Source organism: Lytechinus variegatus, chromosome 6 (assembly GCF_018143015.1).
Source record: "Lytechinus variegatus isolate NC3 chromosome 6, Lvar_3.0, whole genome shotgun sequence".
Taxonomy (NCBI): domain Eukaryota; kingdom Metazoa; phylum Echinodermata; class Echinoidea; order Temnopleuroida; family Toxopneustidae; genus Lytechinus; species Lytechinus variegatus.
This window is the reverse complement of record NC_054745.1, coordinates 12,428,597-12,446,436: the sequence shown is the minus strand read 5'-3', so window position 1 is coordinate 12,446,436 and position 17,840 is coordinate 12,428,597. Positions and strand designations below refer to the sequence as shown.

At 38.2% G+C, this 17,840-nt stretch overlaps 1 protein-coding gene across 1 annotated transcript; it reads right to left on the bottom strand.

Moving 5' to 3' along the window:
* Positions 1-2,167: 2,167 nt before the first annotated feature.
* On the bottom strand, positions 2,168-17,213 carry LOC121416514 (histamine H2 receptor-like). Its single transcript, XM_041610006.1, has 2 exons — positions 17,045-17,213; positions 2,168-3,539 (listed from the first exon to the last, which is right to left on the bottom strand). The coding sequence occupies exons 1-2, from the start codon at positions 17,079-17,081 to the stop codon at positions 2,425-2,427; spliced, it is 1,152 nt and encodes a 383-aa protein (XP_041465940.1). The 5' UTR covers positions 17,082-17,213; the 3' UTR covers positions 2,168-2,424.
* Positions 17,214-17,840: the final 627 nt, after the last annotated feature.

Genomic DNA, 17,840 nt, shown 5'->3' with positions numbered 1-17,840 from the left:
GTTCTTCACTAACTGTGACATTCTCCAAATATCCTCCTGCTGAGCCAAGCTTTCATATTAATAACTTACCTCTACAAAAACTTCAATATGTTAAAATTCTTGGTGTAATCGTCCAATCCAATCTAAAATGGGACCTACATATCATGGAAATCATCAAAAAATGTAACAGGAAGTTGTACATGTTTAGGCTTTTGAAGCGATATGGGCTGTCTCTATCGGATCTGAAATTGGTATACATGGGCTACATTCGTCCTGTTATGGAATATTGCACCCCAGTTTTTAATGGTGGGCTTACAAAGAAACATGTAAGAAGTTTAGAGCAAATTAAAAAAGAGCTTGTAGAATCATGTTGGGCCCAAACTACACAGATTATGCCAGTGCTTGCCTATCATGTGAAATTCCTACTCTGGAATACAGAAGGGAGAAACTCAGCCTGGATTTCGCAATATCTGTAACCAAATATCCAACATTCAGTACCTGGTTACCTCCTCCAAAAAACTTAACCATCAATCTCCGACATACTCCTAGATATCAGCAATACAAATGTAAGACAAATCGATTTCGCAATAGCCCCATACCATATTTCATAGATCTCCTGAATAAAGACATGCCCAATCAATAAACCCATTGCTCATTTGAAAGCAATACCAGCCTACTTGCAACATCAAGTTTTTTAATGAATGAGGAAATCAACTCTTTTTTTTATTGATCTTTTACAAACGTTTACGTATTTTGTTTTTATTATTTTTAATTTACTATTTCCTCATTATCTTATGTACATGTATATAAATTTTCTTTGCCAAAGTATTCTTGCCTATACACATATTTCTCATGTCAGTTTTTACAAAGTTTACTGTTTTTTAATGTTTGAAATATGTAATGAGTCTTTTTATTGTTTTTACTTTGTATACATGAACAATTCAGCCATTTGGCTGCGACTCATGTTTTTAATAAACCTTGAATTGAACTGAAATGAACCCCTAAACAAGTACATGAATGTTTTATTGTTGAGGGTCCTTCGGTCGTCGGCTTTACCTTATTTGGTTTAGTACGACCCCACCTTCTACACCTCACGCAAATCGGACTCTAAACACGTAGTGTGGGGAAAAGGACATCCTTTATAAAACAGTTTAATTTTGTTTTATCATCCCCGCAAAATCGACCCTAAGTACGTAAATTTCCTAGCGAAATAGATACCCTTTTTTCATTATTTTTGTGTTTTTGACTGCCTTATCACGTTACGTACGTAACGTGCCCTATCGTGAAAAAGACATCCTTTTTTATGTTTTTTTTGGTCGCGCATGGTATCCACTCGTCAATGTAAGTGCCCCCCCCCCCCCCGATCTCTGCGCTTGCTCGGGAGGGGGTACCGAACACGTGCAGAGATCGATCTTGATGTGAATCTGCCATCCCCTTCAGCCGTGAAGTTCTCAACATCTAACTCCAGGGAGTTTCCGCAATCACCACGCATAGACAGCCTATAACACGAAGAATCCTTTTTCAAAATCCCTTCAACCCCCAGGGGGCCACTTACATTGACGAGTGGATACCATGCGTGACCAAAAAAAAAACAAGTAAAAAGGATGACTTTTTCACGATAGGGAACGTTACGTACGTAACGTGATAAGGGTGTCAAAAACACAAAAATAATGATTTGCAAAGAGTATCGTTTTGTTTCCAATACTAAAAAGTCTTGTTAAGGGTAGGGTTTCACACGCCAATACTTGTGCATTTTCAGAATATGGAAATTACGTGTTTAGGGTGCTTTTCGAGACCCCATGGTCGCGCATGGTATCCACTCGTGAATGGAAGTGCCCCCCCCCCCCGGGCTTCAACCACAAACAGTTTTTGTCGAAAATCGATTAAAAGAGCAGTGTCGTGCCGGACTTTGAACAAAGGGCACATTGGCGATTTTTCTCTGGTCCAAAACTTCAGAAGATCTGCTATGTCCCAGTCTACTTGTGTTTTCAGAGGAATTGATGCATTGTAGAAAATGTCTGCGCAAGTGAATGCGAAAGTACGATCTTATTGGGTCCCTAATAACATGGTTTTAGCCCGGGGGGAGTCAATGCTGTACACACGCATGACCAGAAAACGCGTTTAAAGGGGTATTTTCAGTTTTGGACTCGTTAAGGGTATCAAAAACACCGATTTTCAAGAAAAAGGGTGGTTTTGAAAGACTGGTCAATGGTCAATCGCGGGGTCAAACGTATTTAGGGTATGTTTTTCCCCAAAAGCTTTTTCTTCGAGATGATATTTTGGCGACAACTTGTTTAGGGGCCAAAATGTGTAAATAAAGCCGCGAAAAACTTGTTTAGGGGGATATTTTGCACACAGAGAAAAACTCGTTTAGAGGGTTTTTGGAAATTCCTTGGTCATGCCTGTGTCAGTACAGCAATATATTTGACTGGCCCCCCGGAGGTTTCAGCAGTGGCAATGTCCAGCGCACCTACGTCTAAAAATGTGTTTTAGTGTTAACCGGAAGTTGTGGTTCATGACCGAAAAGATGAAAAAATTCAGCCAACTTCCGCTGATGACAAGGACTCTGCAAAAGAGGGTTAGCCCAGGGGATACCGAGAGGGGTCCTTTGAAGATAGCCATAAGACGCACAATTCTGTTGGGGACCGTGGTTACGGTGAAGGCTGCGGTGACTGCGAAGAAGGTCAGGATAAGCTTGAACTGCCCGGTGTGGTCATTCTGATGTGAGGCATTGACGATGCCACCTCCTTGCATCTCGCCATTCGTACTTGGTCCTGGGATCGAAGCTTCAGGGAGCGTACGGTCGGAGAAAGTAGTGCTAAACGTAACCCGGTTGGAGACCGAATAGTCTCTGACCGGATGGATTCGGTTCATATCGAGGATCAACTGTCGGACAACAACGAGGAGATGAATGTAGATGACAAGCATAGTTGACAACGGTACGAAGTAGACTAATATCGTCGACACGAGAAGACGCGTTAACGAGAGCTGAACATCGCATATGCGCCGATTGGGGTCGTAAAAGTAGGTACCGTTAGCATTTTCGAGGATGTTGGCAAATGCTGTCAGAATCCACATCACGACTACGAGCACGACGCAGAACTTCTTCGTTGCGTAACGCTGGTGCCTGAACGGATGGATGATGGCCACGTAGCGATCGACAATGATGAGGATTAAGGAGACGACGGATACCCGGACACCCGTAACCGATATAACCAGGTGTACACGGCAGATGAACCGCTGCCAGAAACTGAAAGAAAACCGTATTATTGTGGCTAAACCGATGATCATATCTGCTAAAGACATTGACACGATGCCGACGCAGTTACTAACGGGGAGATTGAAATGCTTGTTTGTGGCGACCATGATGTTCAGGGTGTTTAAGATGAGGGATAGGACACTGCTCGCCAGGGAAATACCGATCGTAATTACGGCGTTTATTTGCTGCATTCGCGCAGTTCCCATTTGCACAGGGTTGGTTAGAGCAGTCTGCATCCCTTCAGTCTCACCTTCTTCAGTCATCATGGTTGCCGAAATGTTGGCGTTGTAGAGGTCCATGACTGTGTTAAAAGAAAGGAGAAGAGCGCTAAAAAATAGAAATCCTAGAACATTACCGATTGATGCTTTAAAAATATTGGCCAAAGTCGTTTGACTCCCAGGACCAAAATGGCAAAATCCAATTTAAACCAGTTTGATTTCCAACTGGTTTCAATTGGTTTTAACTGGAATTTAACAATTTCCCGTTGAAACCAGTTGGGCAACTGGAAATTCTAACTGGAACCAATTGGGTATAACTGGAAATGATTTCTAACTGGAACCAGTTTGGTAACTGGAAATCCTAACTTGAACCAATTGGGTAACTGGAAATTCTAACTGGAACCAATTGGATAACTGGAGTTCGTAGTATGTTTATATTGTCAGATAATAATTACCACCATGATTCCTAGTATATATGTTTCAAGTTCTTGTACTTCACCTGCTTTCTTCTGTTATAATTTGACATTTCTTGTGAACATTATAGACTCTAGACCCGTACAATTGTCTTTACACTGTAAAAACTGTGGTGTTAAAAATGACACCAATTGGTGTTAATAGAGGACCACACCCGGAGGTGTTAAAATAACACCCTAGAGATTGAACATAACACCAAAGAGATTAAATGTAACAACCATAAGTGTTGTAATAAAACCCATTGTAAAACTAACACCACCAATTTAACACCGGTGTAAAATAACTGGTGTGGTCCTCCATGTGCACCGGTTAACACCACAGTTTTTTATGTGTAGTTTCGAAAACATTGCCAACTTCATTTACATATCATTACCGTATTACATTTCTTTAAAATTCAACGAGCTATGTTCCCCGCTCTTCAGTTTTCTCCGTATTGGTTTAAATCAGTGACTGTTGTGTATTACTGCTCTTCTTTCACTCTATCCCGTCCTTTTATCTTCCTCCTGCACCCTTTCTCATCTACCTCATCCCCTATCTATTGAATCTTCTTTCCCCCTCTTCTTTATACTCCGGTCATCTTTTCCTTAATCTGTCAGCTAGGTTACCTAATGTGTTTATCGTTTTATTTGTTAATAGTACATTTGTAATGTTTGATTTGCTATATCATTCTTTCATTGTCATACTTTGTAAATCCAATGCAAATCAGCCTAATTAGCTGCGATATGCGGATATTTTTTTTTATAAAACCTTAAGCTTAATAAGTCATTTAATCTCAAATCATGACGACTTCTTCTACTTTGTAAAATGACATTTCGACATAAGATGTATTGCCAAGTCGGCTTTTATTTTTTGCAAAAAAGGATATCTTGCCAGGTCGACTTACGAAAAGTTACCTGGTGATATATATCAACTTTATTTATACAAAGTCGCCATCTTAATAAAAGGTAAATGCCATGCTGGCGACATATTGCCAAGTCGACTAAGGAAAATTCGAATGTCGACATAATGTTGGCTTGAAATGTACGTGCAAGTAAACTCCTACGAAGATATTATGATATGACAATAGAAACTGACTTTTTACAGCTCGATCGTTGTTCCAAATGAACGTTATTACGAATGTTCGCTCTTCCGAAGTTTGCATAAGGTTCTTTATTCAGAATCTTCGTTAATCAAAAAGCGAGTCCCAAGCGAGAATTATATTTCCCTTCCCAAAACGATTCTATGATAGATTTTTACAAAGTATTGGAAGATAACATCCTATTTTACCCAGTTTACTTTTCTTTTATTTCATTTCTCTTTCTTTTTTTTTGGGGGGGGGGGGCAATTGCCCAAAAGCCCTCCATCTGTACACCAGTCATGCCACAAATGTTGGAATTTTCAAACACTTTTGTTCTTATTTTTTTTCTTTTCCCGAGCCCGCGAACCTTTTCGTATATTGCCTGTTTCGGAATAACGAACTTTCGGAATAACAGAAACCTACGATCACCACAAGTACATACCAAAGACATATTAAGATGAATTATTTGATACCCCATCCGATTCTGTGTTATAATGGACTTGGATTGGGTAAGATCATGGATGGAAAGTACACATTGTGAATGGGTCCTTTTGGGGTTGTTTCAATCTATTGTACTTCTACATGACACCTCCCCCCCCCCCCCACATAAACAGAATCAGGTAAAGAATGTATCTTTATTCGACATGTGTTTATGTGTCTTTCATTTTCCTTGATAACACAAGTGTATTTTAGATGATATGTATATAAGAAAGAGACTGCAAAGAATTATATTGTACCATTCTGTACCATATATGCGCTTTCCTCTTAAACAAATATTACATTTGAATAATTATGTAAAGTTGTGGTTCTTCACTGTCTCGCATATAGTCACCGATTTGTCCAATGTGTTGAGAAAATTTCTCTTTTTATTTGTTTGTATTTATGTTTTATTCATTTTCTCACCGATCGATTTTCTTTGCGGTTGGGCGATGTAGGATGGTGGAAAATTGTTTGAATAAACTCGCCTGCATACATTTATGGAACGCTCGCATTTTTCTTCCCAATTTAATCATTTTTGAATATAATGATAAAGAATATATCTACTTTTTAGGAAGCTTAGGCAATATGAAACAAAAACCGGAAGTATTGCATTCAAAACCTTAACACGCCTTTTAATGAATGCGGGCTATTATAAAAGAGTTCAATCATGTTAGTGAAACATTTGAGCACCTCGTAGAATAAAAACGCTATCATTATGATTGTCATTTTATTCATATTTTGATGTAATTTCAATTTCTTATTCGCTAACCTGGTTCCTTAATCACCCCCATCTCTGTCATAGTGAGACAAGGGGACCAGTCATTTTGGAGTGGGATTTTAATCTTTTGAGAGTGGGTGATAGCTCCTGGAGTGAACTGTGCTTATTTTTTTTTATACAATTTCACTCCAGAAGGAGCTATAAAACACTCTCAAAAGATGCAAATTCCAGTCCATAAGAGTGCACTATAGAGTGCATGATTATTAGGCCTATATTATTCATACTGATATAAAATTATATGAAACACAAAACAAATCGTGATGTTAGTCTTTCGCTGACTCATCAGGGGCCCGTTGCAGAAAAAAGTTGCAATCAAACGCTAATCTAAAAATCATGCGCAACTTGATTTTCAATCAATCAACAGCTTGCATTTTTGACTTGCGATTGATTTTTTGACTTGCGTTTCAACGCAAATCTTTCTGCAACAGGTCCACTTGTGTATAAACCATGGAGCTAACAGAGCTATTAATAGCTCTCTGGTATAAACCATCTACACTCTTAAAAAGGATTGGTCACAATGACCAATCTGTTGGTTAATATGTGTCCGACCGATAAAATTGGTCAATATCAACCAAAATTTTGGTCGATTTGAACCAATAATTTGGTTGCTTTTCACCAATTTTATCGGTCGGACACATATTAACCAACAGATTGGTCAATTTGACCAATCCTATTTTAGAGTGTACAAATTCCGGTGAGCAGAAGGAAAAAATAAAACCCCTTTCCGATTTCTTGAAGAAAATTAATCGTTTCAACCAAAATTTCCAGTTATTGGCGGATGGTGTGTTTTAAAACCATAAAAACAGGTGATAGGCGTGTGGTTCTAAATGGTCAAAGGGCCGATTCACGCGTGAATTTTGAATGATCATTGTAATGATGATTACTATTGTAATCGTGACTCTGATTAGCTTTCGCGATTCTTCCTTATCATGTTCTGGGCTCCGTAACACAAAGGTTTGCGATGAATTGCAAATATGAAAAAACCGCTCTGATTGGTCCCTGGTCAATATTTTAAACCTAATGCGCGTGTAACGTTGATAATGATTGGTCAGTTGATTTAGCGATTGATCGCTAATCTTTGTGTTACGGAGCCCTGGTTTGGTTTCACACGCACTCATCAGCCTTATTTATCACTGGAATCATTGAAAGGGACGGTAAAATGACTTGCTCGTAATGGCTCAGTCACATTAATATGAAACTGATTTTAAAAAAACCGATCGATAATGTAATAGATTCGGTCGTCTTCGACTCGGTTTGGTTGATGTGTCTTGGCCTGAATTGAGAACTGGGGCCCGTTGAAGAAAGAGTTGCGTTTAAACGCAAGTCAAAAAATCAATCGCAAGTCCGAAATACGCGCTGTTGATTGGTTGAAAATCAAGTTGCGCGTGATTTTTGGAATTGCGATTGATTGCAACTCTTTCTGCAACGGGCCCCAGGGAAGGAACAGACAAATGCATCAACAACATGCATACTTTATTGATTATTTTAAGAGGGAAGTTCGCTTGGTTTTTATGAAAGAAATGACGTTTAAATATAAGACAGACAAAAGATGATAGTCACGCACACAGAGCTGCTAAATTGATAATTTGATTGCATTTGAAGGTCAGTTACACCCCAGGAAAATGCTGATTTGAAACAAAAGAGAAAATCCAACAAGCATAATGTCGATTTTTTTTATCAAAGTCGGATGTGAAAAACAAAAATTATTATAGTTTGAATTTCCGCTTATCTTTTTTTTTTACAAAACAACTCACCTCACGCACAACTCACCGTCAAATAATTAGAGAGTCAATGACGTCCATCACTCACTATTTCTTCTTTTGTGTCGTTTGAATTACATAAAACTTTTTTATTTTTTACAGATTTGACATTTACAGGAGTGAACCTCAAAGTGTTAAAACTATGGGAATACCACAATCTAAAATCATTTTACCCAATATTGGTTAACATGGGAACATGTATGCTTGCTGGATGAGTAAAAATGATACCAAATACTTTGTAAATTTTACGCAATGTTGCGTTGAAATTTACCCGTTGAACTTGCATTCTACCCAATATGAAGGAAATAATTACGCAGCAAACATGCTTTTCCCTTTCTAATCTAATATTGGGTAAATGTTTACTCAACCTTTTTTTTGGAGTGCATGTTCAGGGATGAATAAAACTTTGTTTTGCAGGGCATTGAGGAGAAAATTCGAATATTTAATATTTCATAAAACAAAATATCAAAGAATTAGTGAGTGGGTGAGGCGTCAGCGCCCTGTTGCTCAAAATATAAATAATTTCTTATGTAAATGTCAAATTGACACCACCCCCTTCCCCCTCCCACCTCCGTTAAATAAGGGTTAAGCAGAAAATTGTCATTTGAGAAAGCAATGAAAATAACTTTAGCAGAGACTAATAAGCTTCTTTAGCACAGAATTACAAGCTTAGCTCATTAGTCTCTGCTAAAGTTATTTTCATTGCTTTCTCAAATTAGAGTTTTCATCAAAAGAACTTTAACATATACCGCTTGACAGCCGAGTCTTTTGCTCAAAGGAAATCTTTACTTAATGAGTTTCGACAGTGGTTTTCATCATGATGGACCTATTATTTTCTTGCTTTAACAAGCTTACGGCCTGAATTACGTAACGTCTGTCACCAGGAGGTCGTGATATCATTTTTTGCGAAGAGCGAATGGCTTATTTTATTATTTTAAGATAGTTATGAGTTCATTTTTTTAATTGCGGAGGAAACTGGCACCCCTTAATGTGAATGGAAACTTATAGTCTACACTATTGTTTTCTATTTCTCTGTTTGTGGCTCCAATTACGATTAATTTGCTATAGGAAAAGTTGTTAAACATAATCTGAATACAGAAGAAAATGGAAAGCTGCCCGAGATAAGCGAAAAATAACTTATGGCAAATACCAGTCAAAAGTTGAAGATTGCAGTATCATTTGAGCTTGCCAGAAAATACATTTATTATAAAGATAAAAGTGAAGGAAAATAAACTGCGCAATTTGAAAAGCAGGACAATCACCCAGGTTTTCTCTGCCAAACAATCGCGTAGCCAGGATTTCATTTTGGAGGGGGCGGTGAATGCACGCGAAGCGTGCCAACACTTTTAGAGCGCGCGTAGCGCGCTCCCTAGCGGGTGGGTGCAGGGGGGGAGTTTCCCCCTCCCTTCGCGAAGCTTTTAGTGTTTCATAAATTAAAATGAAAAGAAGCCGTTTGTCTTGTCTCTAGTACCTCCAATTCGGTTGACTATATTGCGATTTCGAACCTTGTTTTCAAAAGTGATTGTGAACGCACAAGAAGTATACAACGGAGGAAATAAAAATGATAACTCCGCGCGAAGCGCGGAAGCTAAAGCGTTTTATCAATTTTCTTGCCATAAAAAGGGTCCCGAGAAAAGGGTATTCTCAAAGATATATTGAATACTTTCTTTGGAAAGATCAGATTTGATTACAAACAATTTAGCAACAGTGCATATTTTAACTCGCAAAACAGAGAAGATTGGTAGAGGAAGATATTTCTCCCCGCGCAGAGCAATGAAACTCTGAAATTTCAAAGGGCGAACGTTTCATCGAATGTAGATATCTCTAATAACCAATCGGCTCTGATTCAATTGATTTTCTAAGATTATTGAATTTTATTACAAAGGAAATAGTGCGCAAAAAGTTGAAACATCTGTGATTAATTGAAATTATCTATCTATATAAAAAAAGGATGCCTAATTTTTTTTACTTATCCTGAAGCGCTTCATTTTGAATATAAAGAAACCTACGTGTCATTCAAAATTTCAAACTGAGGGCGCAAAACAGGACAGGAGATGAATGATAACAGGGAAATGACATGAAGTTTAATACAATTTGATAAAAAATATTGTATTTTTTTATTTATTACGACACGAATTTCATACCTTCCTCTTTTTAAATTAGGAACATGTTTGCCCCCAAATTATGGTTGTTTAGTAATGAGCTGAAAAGCGGGAGAAGTTGACTTTATGGAGGTGACGACAGAAACTGATATAAAGATTTTACCCACTCGGAGCCGACCAGACCAGAAGTTGCGCGATCAATTGAAAAAAAAGATAGCTTCATATATTTTACTTCGGCCTAACCTTACTCAAAGTCATGCCCTAATGTATACAATTTTAACTTTAACTGGCAAGAAGCACACAGCTGTGGTGGAAAAACAGGCGAGGTTAGAGAAAAGGTGGGGGAAACAATGGAGAACTTCAATATTGTCATTTAACCGCGCGCAGCGCGGAAGCAAAATTCATATATAAATTTAGAGCAAGAAGAGTGACGGAGTTTCTCTTTTGAGAAAAAAATAAAGAAAAAAAACACAAAGCTACCTTTCCTCCCTTCTCTTTTCCTTTTCTCCTCTCTTTTTTCCCTTCTTTTTTTTTCTTTTTGGGGACGTTTTTTTGGGGGGCGACCGCTCCCGGCCCCCCCCCTGGCTACGCGCCTGCTGTCAAATCCTATGGAATCACAACACTTCTAACACAACATGACGACATGGTTTTGAGGCTGGTAAAAAGCACAATAAATCCTATTTTGAAGCATGATAATCGTAGGTACTGTAGCTCCAGCAAAATACTCAGTTGGCAATTAAGCGGCTGAAAATGCATCGAGTTCGCATTGCTGTTTTATAACCATTTGATTGGACTATGATTTGCTAACTTCACTTTTGGGTCCGGGCTGGTTTTTCTATATATTTTTCAACTCTTTGAAAAGTTATGTCTAATATTTCATCAAGTGAAGAAGAGAATGAAAGAGAAAGTAAACAAAATCGTAATGTGTTCATCTTTTTTTAAATTCTATTCGCACGTCTTTTTTCGGATACCGTATCCTTTTGAAATTGAAATATGACTTATGTATTATAGTACGAAATCATCTCGAGAATCAACGTCTACTGGTCATGATTACAATAATGGTCATCTACCAATACTTTAGGTGTTATTCGTTCTTCAGCTTTTCTCACCGAAAGTTAAATACTTCTTTGAATAACAATCTCCATAAATATAAGCTAATCTTAAATTTGACTATAAACATGGGTACATATTGGACAAATACAAAAATGAGAAAGAACATTCATGAAAGTAAAAATAAAAATACATCGAAAGAGATTGTCAACAGGGGCCGTGGAGACGGGGGTGGGATGCGGGGGCTTCACTTTTTTTGCCAAAACCGTGTACACAAACGTTTAAATGACTATCTAATTATTATTTTTTTATGGTGGTAGTAGTATCAGTAGTAGCAGTAGCAGTAGTAGTATCAGTAGTAGTAGCAGCAGCAGCAGCAGAAGTAGTAGTAGTAGTATCAGTAGTAGTAGCAGTAGTAGTAGCAGTAGTAGTGGTAGTAGCAGTAGTAGTGGTAGTAGTAGTAGTAGTAGTCGTAGTAGTAGTAGTAGTTGTAGTCATGGTAGTAGTAATGGTAGAAGTAGTAGTAGAGTAGTAGTAGTAGTAGTAGTAGTATTGTAGCAGTAGTAGTAGCAGCAGCATGTAGTAGTAGTAGTAGTAGTAGTAGTAGTAGTAGTAGTAGAAGTAGTAGTAGTAGTAGTAGTAGTAGTAGTAGTAGTAGTAGTAGTAGTAGTAGTAGTAGTAGTAGTAGTAGTAGAAGGAGTAGTAGTAGTAGACGGGTAGTAGAAGTAGTAGTAGTAGTAGTAGTAGTAGTAGTAGTAGTAGTAGTAGTAGTAGTAGTAGTAGTAGTAGTAGTAGTAGTAGTAGTAGTAGTAGAAGTAGTAGTAGTAGTAGACGGGTAGTAGAAGTAGTAGTAATAATAATATGGTTCGTTTATATAGCGCAGCCGCTATAATTTCATGTACTCTACTCCCGGGGGAAGGGGGCACTCGACCCAAATAGTGGTAGGGGTGCATGTGCGGCGGGCGAGACAAAAAAAGGGGGCCTTGGAGCGGGTTTATTGTAAAAAGGAGGGTCCTCGGAACTACAAATGTTTGTGAAAACGGGGGTCCTAGGAACGGATCGCCAACGCGTGAGTGCGTATGCATCCCTATGGAATGGGTTTGCGTGCATGATGCAGCTAGCCCGGCGGCACGGCCGCCGAGTGCGCCAGTGGCGTAGCTAGGATTTTTTTCCCGGGGGGGGCACTGGGGGTCTTTGCTTTTTCAGGGGGGGGGCACCGGCCATTTTTCCGGTGTGTGTGTATGTGTCCACAAGGGCGGATCCGTCTTTCGCCAATAGCGGACGGGGCCCAAATTTATCTTCACCTATATCAGTCACTTGTTAGTTTTATTCTTATAAAACAAAATAAACATAAAATAATCTCATAAGCCTTATAAAAAGTGCGAGCGCGAAGCGCGAGCGATTTTTTTTTTTTACTTTGATGTATTTTTTTCCTGAAATTAAATTTCTGGGCAATGTTATGTGTGATCCTGAACAAGATTCGTATGTACCCCCAAGCGCTAACATAAATTTTTATCAACTGTTCTAGCATTATCGAAAAGGGACCTGTTAAGGACTGCTTACAGTTACCCACGAAGATGGTATATATTTCAATAATGCGAGCGCGAAGCGCGAGCAAATTTTTTTACATTCCGACCTTAAAAAATGATCATTCTAAGCACTTTTTGTATTAATTGATGGGAGAGGTATGTAACTAAACAATTGATGCGAGCGCGAAGCGCGAGAGGAAGAAAATTGAGATTTTAGACCTAAAAGCGGGACACTCTATTCATATTTTGTAAGTCATAAATAGGATATAGTCAATTGGGTATCATTAATAATGCGATCGTGAAGCGTGCATGAGCAGAAAATTATTGATATTCTGATGTAAAACTGGATAATTTAAGTTTATTTTAAATAAAGAACATGCACGCTATCGCGCATGTTTAATATTTAGATATAAAATCTGGGCATTCTGAATACATTTGTTTAATGGAACATTATGGAATACACGTAGACAATATGAACTTGGCAAATCAAACAATGTGACCACGCAGCGTGAGCTTAAAATGCTGATATGCAGACCATAAAACAGACATTTTACAGAGCACTTAAATTTGTAAATGAAAAAAAATGAAAGCTCGATGTCCGAGCTAACTATGTTTTGCATATTGACTTCAAAACTTGCTCCACATCAGCCTATTGAGCAAGATATGCATCCCATCAAACAGGCAATTATGGCGCGAAGCGCCAGCAAAAATTTACATAGTAACATGAAAATATTTTTTCTAATTGCTTCTAAGTCTTCCCCTCACATTATTTCATTCACTAGTCTTCCTCCTCTTATTTTCCTCTTCTTTTTTTTCTTCTGTCTTTCTTCTTCTTTTCCTTTTTCTTTCTCCCTTTTTTCTTTTCTTTTTTTTTGCTCTGCCAATTTTTTCTGGGGGGGGGGGCACCTGGGGGGCACACCAAATCTCAGGGGGGGGGGCACATGCCCCCCCAGGCCCCCCGTAGCTACGCCACTGGAGTGCGCTCGCGCAGAGGCGATGGTCGGACAGTGCTCTGCGGCCGCTTTTCACCGGAACGGCGTAACGAAAAATATGCGAAGCCTTGGAGCGGAATTCTTTCTCATTTTTTTCTCGATAAGAAGAAAATGCTATGCTTTGGAGCGGCTTTCTTTGTTCTTTTTCTTAATAAGACAAAAATGTTATGCCTTGGAACGGAAATTTGAGTGTAAAAATGGGAGTCCCCTCCGCGGCACGTGCACTATGCATTATATACTGAGTGCCCCCCCCCCTCCCGGGACTGTACTGCGCTTGATACTTGGTATCATATTATTACCCCGGCTGTAGCTGAGCCGCCATATAGGCGCTAAAGCATTCAAGGAATAAAATAATATTACCGGGTACCAATTCACCTCACCTGGGCCAAGTACAGCCTTCGCCAATAGGGGGGGGGGGGCGAATTTTTTTCAGCCATATTTTCCCCGATCGGCCACTCGAAGATGATTTTTGGTTTCTTTGAAGGGGTAGTCCTTATAGTCACTTCTTAGCTTTATTCTCATAAATCAACATAAATATATATTATCATAATCCTTATTTACATAATGCGAGCGCGAAGCGAGAGCAAAATTTTTGGGAAATCTTATGTATTTTTCCCTAAAATTTGAACATTCTGTGCAATGTTTGTTATCCTGAATAAAGATGTGTATCCAAGTAAATAATTACTACGAACGCGAAGCGCGAGTAGAAATGAACTGATGGAAAAGGTACCTGTTCAAGACTGCTTGCAGTTAGCCATGAAGACGTTACATATTTGACAAATTAAATAATGCGAATCGCGAGCTAAAACTTTTTGACATTTTTACCTACAGAATGGAAATTCTAAGCACTTTGTAAATTAGATAGAATAGGTATGTAACTAAACAACTGATGGAAGCGCGAGCGGAAAATTTCGAGATCTAGACCTACTTAATTATCGAGACATTCATGTTTCATAAATCATGAAAAGGATGAATAATTGGGGATCTTCCTTACACTACTAATGTGAGCGCAAAGCATGAGCAGAAAATTTGTATATGTATACGTTTTGAACTGATCGAAAAGGTACCTCTTAAGGACTGCTTGCACTTAGCAATGAAGACGTTACATATTTCAACAATCAAAAATGCAAGAGCAAAGCGCGAGCTGAAACATTTGACATTTCTACATAAAGAATGGAAAAATGAACAGGATAGCTTACTAAACAATTCACGCGATCGCGAAGCGCGACCAGAAAAAAAATCGAGATTTAGACCTAAAAACGGAACACTCTATTCATTTTTTGTAAATCATGAAAAGAATGAGCAATAAGGGATCTTCCTACCTTAGTAATGCGAGCACAAAGCGCGAGCAGAACATATTTGATATTGTGATCTGAAACAATGATTTAAAAAGAGAACAAGTTGGGTATCTGAATAAACATGCGCGCTAGTTTCATATTTAGACCTAGAATCTAGGCATTGTATAAATACGTCATTATATCATGAAAATCAAAGCGAGCGTGAAGCGGGCGATGAAACTATTTGTTATTCCGACTAAAAAAAAGAGTCAATTTCAGCTCTATATTTGAAGCACTTGTGACGTGGATATTGTTCGCACTTAACAAAGAGCTGATAGTTGTCATAATTATTACTATGAGTTTCGACATAAGACCAGGGGCCCGTTGCAGAAAGAGTTGCAATCAATCGCAACTCTAAAAATCATGCGTGACTTGATTTTTCAACCAATCAACAGCGCGCATTAGGGACTTGCGATTGATTTTTTTAAATTGCGTTTAAACGCAACTCTTTCTGCAACGGACCCCAGGACATCCTTAGGTCATGTTATCTTATGAAAATGATAAATATTCCTCTTGCTAAGCGCGAGATGAAAAAGGGACAATTTAATTTTTAAATCAATATCTTATTCATTAATGCCTAATGAGGGCGCGAAATCTGATGATATTATGGCCTAAAAACTGGACATTTCAAGCACTTTTGTAATCATTAATAGGATGCATCAGTTAATATATTTCAACCATTAATGCGAGTGCAAATCACGACCAGGTTTTTTGATACACTGTCATGAAAAGGGGATTTTAAGCAGTTTGTTGTATAATCAATATTGAGACATATATAACTCGCCAATCAAAATGCGAGCCTGCAGCGCGCTAGCTGATACGTTTTGACATGCAATCATACCTGAAAAGGGATATTTTGACAACTTTATGGAATACATGAAAATAAAAGGTACCTGATAAATCAGAATTTGCGAGAGTGCAGCGCGAGCAGAAATTGTTAATATTCAGACCATAAAACTGACATTTTTACAGAGCACTTTTTAAAAATCGATTCGTAAATCACACAAAATAATGAAAGTTTGAAATCTGTTCTGTATATTGACTTCCAAACTTGATATTTAATCTCCATATTGAACAAGATATTGAATCACTTAACAGGCAATGCGAGCGCGAAGCGCGAGCGAAAACTTTGTATACGTGACATGAAAGATTCTTTTTATTTTTGACGAAGTCTTCCACTCATTCTATTTTATTCACCCGTCTTCCGCCTCTTCTTTTTTATCCTCTCTCTTCCCTCGTATTTTCACTTTCTTTCATTCTTTTCCCTTTTTTGCTCCGCCAATAGGGAGGGGGGCGGGCCCCTCGCCCCCCTGGATCCGCCTATGCAATATGGTAAATTTCTTGCTGAAAGAAAACATGCCATGACTGGTATCCGAACCCACGTCACTCTAATTGAAAGACGCGAGTCGTTATCGCTAGACCACGACGCCCCCACAGTAGTATAGAGCAACGAAAAATATTCCTACTTAACTCCTTCTAACTCGCCGGAGCACTGATAACAGCAACTACTACTACTTATGATGTTAGCTACAGCTATACTTACTTTGGTGATAATAATATATCATTAGAGATACGAAGGATAATGTTAGTAATAATGACTATCACGATTAAAAAAAACCAATAATGAATGATACACGTAACTTAAACGTGCAAAGGCCTTGAATAACATGCATGAATATCAAATAACAATAAACGAGAATAGTCGCATTAAAACTTGATAATCATGATTATGATAACAAATATTTTGTAGAAATACTACACATTCTGTATAAAAAAATGATTACCAAGTTTAAACCCATAAATTAATTAACTAATTAAAATTTGTCAAAATCAACTAACTAATCTTATTTGTTTTATCATTATTGAATGGTTAATTTCATACACTGAAAATAGCAGCCTAAGAACTAAACCTCTGACTTTACAATAATAACAAAATAGTAAAATAATGCATCCAGCGGAATACTATAATCTAGTCTATTTAATTATTTTGTTTTAGAGTAGACTAATGACAATTCATCAAGTTTCATACCTGTAGTATCTTCGAGTCCAATCTGTCCGATTTCCATCACCAACTGACTTACTTGAAGAATACCCTCTCAAGATGGTCATCCTCCCCCAGAGGTCAGCGAGAAATGCCAGTGTCTATCTCCTGTACGAGCATTTTATGAACCAGCGCGCGGTCTGTAAATTTCTCAGATCAGCATATGTGTTGAATGTGTGTGCATCCGAAGTACAATGCGTTCCAGAACAAATGAAACCACATTTCAGTTTCATTGTTTGCCGTCACAATTATTTTTTTAATGACATTTACATGAATGGAATGGTATGCTCTCTTTTATCATTTCAGCCAATCTTGACATTAATAATGCACGCATGACTGAGTTAAAACAATAACGCGTACGAGTCAATTTTGAATGCGCGGTGATGTTATCTTGCAGTTGACTTGAATGTTATGCTTGGATTCTTTCTAAATTTTAAAAAGTGGAACGCCTCTGGCTGTCTCGCCTGCATTTACGCGATGCCATATAGCAACAGTGCTGACTTTGAAAAAAACTTTTAATTATTATTCACAAAAGAATACATTCGAATAATATACTACGTCCATTGACCCAACATGACCTTTGACCATGATCATGTGACCCAAGAAGTGATCGGATCAATCGCAACTCTTTGTAAGACGGGCCCCAGACATTGGAAACAACATAAGCATTCATTGTAAATACTGATTCTGTTAATTAAGATCAGAAACCAAATAAAAAGGGGAAATACAAAAATATACGATAATTGATTAGCATGCATGTTACATGGCTGTCGGAAGTGTATAA

Excerpts from the sequence above, each read along its gene's own strand:
- LOC121416514 (XM_041610006.1), bottom strand. The coding sequence starts at position 17,081 with ATGGAAATCGGACAGATTGGACTCGAAGATACTACAG. Across the intron at positions 3,540-17,044 it reads TGGACTCGAAGATACTACAG|TCATGGACCTCTACAACGCC; the intron begins GTATGAAACTTG and ends CTTTTAACACAG.